We start from the raw sequence: 6,331 nt of genomic DNA, 5'->3' as shown, positions 1-6,331 counted from the left end.
ATCATCGCTTTGATAATTTTTTTGTAGAATCAATCTTTAAAATGTGATTAAAATATGAATGATGTTCTGATTATAAAGTTTGTATGATTAAAACACATTAATCACAACTAAGTTGATAAGAAGGTGTGTATAAGAAGGTGCACAGAAGACACAAGTATTGTACTGTTTTAATCATGAATTTCAACACGTGTTAATTTCATGGTTAATTATACATGTGAACTTCTCTTTTGGATTCATGAACGTAAATCCATAAAATCTAAGAAGAAGGCTTTCTGATAAAAAGAAGGGCATGGTAGTAAATGAATAAGAAAAATCCAACCTTGCGTAACCGTCGCAGATAAAAACAAGAGGAGAAAACACTAGAAGAAATTGAATGGAAAAGCAAATTGCAACACAAAAGCATGGTTATGTGGCACAAACACTGGATTACGCGTCCATCTCCAGCCATGCCTGGCGCCAAATGGATTTCACGAACATTGTTTCCTTCCGAGCCTAGTCCACCCACTGCGTTATAAATGTGAGCTATTCTAAGCCCTCGATGCGCAGCGAAAAACACGCACTGCTCTGTGAGAGAGAGAGTCTCTGAAAGGAGAGAAGCTTAGAGAAGATCTCCAATCGGTGGTGCATTTTGTTCTCTCATTTTTTTAATTTCATTCCTTCAGTTCATTCCTCTTGAGCCTTCTGTCTAATTTGCTGTATATACAAATGTATTCTGATTCGAGTTATTTTTATGCGTATACATATAGCTTTTTTTGGTCGGTTCGGTCATGTACATATAATAGATGTATCATATTTTTCTAGTTTTTAAAGAGACCATCTTTCCCAAATTTTCTTCGTTTTTAGAGGGTTTACCTCGGTTTAATAGTTTCCCAATGAAAACATTTAATTATTTTTCCACATATTCGGGTAAACTAAAATGCCTTACACTTAATTGGTTAATGTGATTATATATTCTATTTTTTCCCAGAATAAATTTATATATAGCATTTTTTTTTTATTGTTTCAGATCTGATGACATCTTATTATGCATGCATGCCTGATCTGTATATGTTTTGTGGAAGCAGGTAACGTACATAACCTTCGATGGAAACCGCAAGCAAGATGGTTGAGAAAGCGGCGGCCTTCGCCTCAGGGAAAAGTAGTACTGAAGCAAAGGAGAAAGTAGAGGCGCTGAACAAAGACATAGAAGCAGGTCAGGGATCCTCGAATGTGAACAAAGACATAGAAGCAGGTCAGGGATCCTCGAATGTGAACTCGGAAGAAGGGCAGGGATCTGGTATTGGAATACAAAATGAATGCAGAATTTGCCAGGAGGAGGATTACCTTCACAAACTCGAAGCTCCTTGCCACTGCAACGGCACTCTTAAGGTACACCATATCATGTATGCGTTATTAATTAATTACTTGAATATGAACATGCATGTAACGCTTTTTATCCTTAAGAAGACTTCTCAGCAATGTCAGCTAGTCAACTTGTTTTGGTATGTTTGTAGGACCCATTTATTACATGGTGTCGATTGGTATGTTTGTAGGACCCATTTATTACATGGTGTCATCAACGATGGCAGTTTCATGTGTCCAAATATGATGTTTATTGTCACTTAATTAGTACTATGGTCTTGTGATATTTATCTTCATTTATAAGTGAGATATTTTAAGTTCAATTCTCGATAAAGACAATTTTGAACCACATTATTGCTAACCCATTGTAAGGCTAAGCCAACCCCCCTCCCTCTTAGACCAACTCTAATGATGGGCTAAAAGCCAAATGTCCCCCCAAACCCACTCCAACCTAAGGGGAAAATTTGGGCTAAATGCTAAACCAAGGCCAAATTCTCCCCAAAATTTAGTCCAGAAATCGAAGTAGACTTCATCCAATATTTATTGGAATTTAAATTTTTTTAGATTAAAATGTTCATAAAATTAATTTACGATAGTCTACATATTTATTTTATTTTTTTAATTTAATTTAACAAAAAAAAAAGCCTAAGTTCATTCTTTAATAATCCCCGGCTAAAATTTTAGGCTAGAACAATTGGAGTAAAAAAGCTGTTTCTGGACTAAAAGCTAAATTTTTCGGGCTAAAATATTTGGCTTTTAACCCAACCATTGGAGATGGTCTTAGTGTAAATAATTTATTTGTTAAAATATACATATATATATATGATGATTATTGCTTTTTTTATCAGTTGAAAGTTGAAAGTAGTCAAGGAACCCCAACCAAATAGAAATAACTATTTTTTTTTCTTTCAAAAATTTGTCCTCGTCAAAAATTATTTTTCTATTTGGCATCCCATGTAATGTAAGCATATTAAGGAACACTTAAATAATAATTCAATTATCAACAACCACGTCATATAATTTTTATAAAATATGATTTAAATCAACAAAAATGATACTCTTACCACCTATTTATATCATCATTTGTATCTAATAGAGATGAAGCCCATATGCATGGACATACTCTACCTCTATTAGAGCAAAGATACAAATGACAGTACAAATAAGTGGTAAATGTAGCAGTCACTCTTAAATAAATGATTTGCTTAGCATTACTCTAATTAATATGGCTGGCTTTCTTTTCGGCTGTATAGTTTGCTCACAGGGATTGTGTTCAAAAATGGATTAACGAGAGGCTAAGTATGACTTGTGAAATTTGCAACCAGGTATAGGGTTTATTTCTGCTTCTTAATATAGCAGAAATAAATATATAGCATGCTTCTTAATTTATTTCTGCTTCTTCTTTTTTTTCAATATAAATATATATAGGTTTAGGGTTTATAACTGGAAAATGAACTTTTCTGTTTCTCTTGTGCCACTGAATACACAGCCCTACGAGGCTGGATATACGATGGTGATACCCCCTCCACAGCCCAGTCCTCAGACCGAAAATGTCACTATTCCAATCAGGCAAGTCCAATTTCCCGAAGCTATAAAACATGCAGTAGTACCATAGTTGTAATTAGCTAATAATTATAACCATATAAAATTAACGTTGATTGTGAAACTAATATGATATGTGGGTATGGATGCATGTGTCGCAGAGATGGAACTTATTTCATGGTGAATACTCAGGCTCGGCTGCAAGCTGCACAAAGGACTGTGCAGACAGAGGCAGCGGCAGAGTTCCTCCGCCGCCAGCATGCTATGCAGGCTCACGGTGGTAGAGCTTTCGATGCAAGTGCACTATGTCGCATTGCAGCTGTTATTGTAAGGCCAAGAAGCTAATTAAATATCTTTATTAAGTCATAATAATTTCAGTTATACATTTATCAAGTTTTCATTTATTTTTGTGCAATATTGCCTTGCAGTGCCTCACATTTCTTGTAATGAAAGATATCTACTACTTCTATGAAAGTGGACAGGATAGCCATTTGCTTACTATCTTTTGGGTAACTAGGATATTAATCAACACTAAATCTATATATTTTCTTTTTAGAAAATGGTTAATTCTTTTTTGTTAAGGTTAAGACTAACTCAGCACCATGGTGATTGATACACACTGACACAGGTTTTGTTGGGCCTTCTCATACCATCCTATCTCATAGCTTGGTGCGCAAGTGCATGTGTAAGCAAGCACTTCCACGATTAATTCTTATTACACTGACCCTCTTCCATGATTAATTATCTAATTACATATTTCTCATTAATTACTAGTGTTGTGCACCAAACCAAAGTGAAGGCGATTTAGCAGTGGTGGAGGTCACAGTGCCGGAGGTCCCAGTTGCGGCGGTGCCGCAGTATAACTGGACTGCTCATCGATATTGATGCAAAGACTCTTCTTCAGAGTTGATGGGGAATAATTATGGTTGTATAAGCCAATAAACTCTCTTCTCCTATATGAAAATTATGTATTGCAGATGTTCCTCTTTTTATGTGAATTTGTAATTTTATTTTTCCGTACTCCTTTTTATGTTTTATTTTACTACAAGAGCAAACTGGTTATTAGAAATACAACAAAACCTTATTCTATTAAGTGACGTCGACTGTTTGAGCTAAGGTCCGTTTTCTAAAGGTAGAGGCCCAAACATTCTTTAGAGCTTGTTTGAGCTAAGGCCTTCGAGCATTGTGGCCCATCTTAATTGTTAAATGTAGTCATGCATTGATTGTTCTCTGCTTTCCCAAATCTCACAAGGTAGTGCAAATATAAATTTAAAAAATTATTCCATTCCATTTATAAAACCAGATGTTGCATTGTAACAATACATCAGGCAGGCTCTGTCTCTCTCTAACTTAAACAAAATTCTCAGTGACTGGATTTGGCCAAGAGAATTTCAAAGTCTTTCTCAAACAAACAAAACAAACCCAGTACAACAGAGAATTCATACATTTCATGAATATATGATATTATATATAGATAATTAGTAATACTAAGATGATTATGATAAATAGGATAATTAAGGGATTAATAATCAAGGGCACTTGGGTCCTCCTTGCTGGGTCTTCCAGTTGTTGTAGCAAGGGCACACAGCCTTGTTCCCGTAAAACCCAGGGGGTACACACAGGCACTTCTTGCAGCATTTCTGACAGAAGAACATGCAGGGCTTGTGGTACTGCGTCTGGCTGCACCTCCTCGTGCATTGTGACGGGCATTCTGGTCATTTTATCAGACACACAGAGCCACACAAAAATCAAAAAACCGAAACAGTAAGAGTCACTGCGTTTTCAACTCAACCAGATACAGATTACAATATTGTTGAACTTGGAAAATGAACGAAGACCATGGTCAAGACTTGACTGGGAAGAGAAATTAAAGCTTTTTTTTTTTTTTTTTCCTTTTGGTTAAGGAAAAATAATTTCTTTAGTATTTAGAAGAAAATTTAAATTAAGTAAACATCTAAGTCAATTGAGTAAGACAGTGTGTCCACGATTGCATCGAAATTCATACTCCTTTTTTGTGAATTAAAATAGTTGAAACATTGCTATGTAATATGTTAAAAGAGAAGAGAAAAGAAAATTGGGTTGTGAGATTAACTACTTACGGCTGCTCTTGAGACTCCCAGGTCCATATGCATTCTGAAAGAAAAAAAAAAAAAAAAGTACCAACATTTAAGCAAAATGAAAACAGTCCAATCATAATTCATAAAACAAGGTAAAGATTCAAGCTTATTTATAGAAAGATTCACATTATTTGCTGGGTAAAAATAGTGGGTCTGTGTGTGTTAGGGGTATAGTGCGAGAGCTTACATTGCCCTTGTGCTGACCTCCATGCCCATGATCTGCCATAACCTGCAACAAAATTGATGAACAAAACATGTTATTTTGTGAATGTAGGTGGCATTCCTGTCATTGGGAAAAAGTTCAAAGGGAAGGGGGGGGGGGTTGAAAAGAGAAGTTTGAGTTCATACCATGGTTTGAAGCATGGAGATGGCAAGGAGAGCCAAGAACAAGGCAGCAAAGAACTTAGCCATGGCCATTGTTACGGACAAGTCCCTCCTAAATGGCGAAACTAACCCCAGGGACAAGAGGAGGGAGATGTGAACAGGAAGAGAAGAAAGGGGGAGTTATTTAGATTCAAGTGTGGTGGGGGGTATAAGTAGCAGAAAATCAATGAGCATGCAATTGTTGGGTAAAAAACACTCACACAGACTACTAGGTCTGCTAGCTTGGCATCAACTGCCACGCGTACAGGCACATTGATTGAGAGGCTGTGATGAAGCAAAGGTTAGGTATGGCTTAACCCACTATTAAAAGAAGTAGAATTTTCTTTTCTCTTTTTTTTCCATCCGCTTCGCTTCCTCTTCCTTTCCTTCTTATTTGAATGATCATAGTTAAACCATATTAACATCTTATATTAATTTTTGGGAATTGTTATTAGCATTCCAAAAATCTCATTCTACACTCCTTACAAGTGTATTTTTCTTTCTAATTATAGAAAGTTTAGAATGCCAAATAAGATTTTTGGAATGCTAATAAAAATTTCCTAATTTTTTATAAGAACAGAAGAACAAAATAAATGAATACGAAAGAAGAAGATGAAAGGAGATTAAAAAATCGGAGAGAGAATCTAGTTCTTATTAAAAAAAGGAAAGATGTCTTCTTTGAGTCATCATTTCTTGAAAATATCCTTCTTGAGTTGGTAAAAAATATCATCACATGGGCAACAGGATATGTGGATAGAATGTTTATTGTTTCTTTATATATATAGATACCTACACTTATTATTTCAGAGAATATTTCTTATGTGTAATACCGTGTATTTCTCTCATAGGAGAAATAAACACAAAAAATATAGACAAGGAGTGTTTGATAATTATTTTTTTAACTATAAATAATTACTTTCACTTTTTAGGTTTCAGTAAAAATTAAATTTAAAACAAAAAATTGGAAT

At 35.1% G+C, this 6,331-nt stretch overlaps 2 protein-coding genes across 2 annotated transcripts; one reads left to right on the top strand and one right to left on the bottom strand.

The window, feature by feature from the left end:
* The first annotated feature begins 1,083 nt into the window (after nt 1–1,083).
* On the top strand, nt 1,084–3,768 carry LOC125474211. The gene is made up of 5 exons (XM_048577647.1): nt 1,084–1,368; nt 2,831–2,910; nt 3,045–3,210; nt 3,312–3,392; nt 3,658–3,768. Exons 1-5 carry the CDS (start codon nt 1,084–1,086, stop codon nt 3,766–3,768), a joined length of 723 nt encoding a protein of 240 aa, XP_048433604.1.
* A 379-nt stretch (nt 3,769–4,147) lies between these two features.
* Nucleotides 4,148–5,513, bottom strand: LOC103964979 (gibberellin-regulated protein 4-like). Its single transcript, XM_018651841.2, has 4 exons — nt 5,349–5,513; nt 5,188–5,229; nt 4,983–5,016; nt 4,148–4,594 (listed from the first exon to the last, which is right to left on the bottom strand). The coding sequence occupies exons 1-4, from the start codon at nt 5,415–5,417 to the stop codon at nt 4,413–4,415; spliced, it is 327 nt and encodes a 108-aa protein (XP_018507357.2). The 5' UTR covers nt 5,418–5,513; the 3' UTR covers nt 4,148–4,412.
* Nucleotides 5,514–6,331: the final 818 nt, after the last annotated feature.

Source organism: the organism of the source record quoted next, unplaced genomic scaffold (assembly GCF_019419815.1).
Source record: "Pyrus x bretschneideri cultivar Hongxiangsu unplaced genomic scaffold, Pyrus_bretschneideri_v1 Contig12, whole genome shotgun sequence".
Taxonomy (NCBI): domain Eukaryota; kingdom Viridiplantae; phylum Streptophyta; class Magnoliopsida; order Rosales; family Rosaceae; genus Pyrus; species Pyrus x bretschneideri.
This window is presented reverse-complemented; position numbering and strand designations above follow the sequence as displayed.

Bases quoted from the DNA above. Each gene is read 5' to 3' on its own strand.
- LOC125474211 (XM_048577647.1), top strand. From the start codon at position 1,084: ATGGAAACCGCAAGCAAGATGGTTGAGAAAGCGGCGGCCTTCGCCTCA. The intron at 2,911-3,044 runs GCAAGTCCAATT...CATGTGTCGCAG, and splicing joins AATGTCACTATTCCAATCAG to AGATGGAACTTATTTCATGG. The intron at 3,393-3,657 runs GTAACTAGGATA...ATTAATTACTAG, and splicing joins ATTTGCTTACTATCTTTTGG to TGTTGTGCACCAAACCAAAG.
- LOC103964979 (XM_018651841.2), bottom strand. From the start codon at position 5,417: ATGGCCATGGCTAAGTTCTTTGCTGCCTTGTTCTTGGCTCTCCTTGCC. The intron at 5,230-5,348 runs GTATGAACTCAA...ATTTTGTTGCAG, and splicing joins TCTCCATGCTTCAAACCATG to GTTATGGCAGATCATGGGCA. The intron at 4,595-4,982 runs GTAAGTAGTTAA...TAAAATGACCAG, and splicing joins TGGGAGTCTCAAGAGCAGCC to AATGCCCGTCACAATGCACG.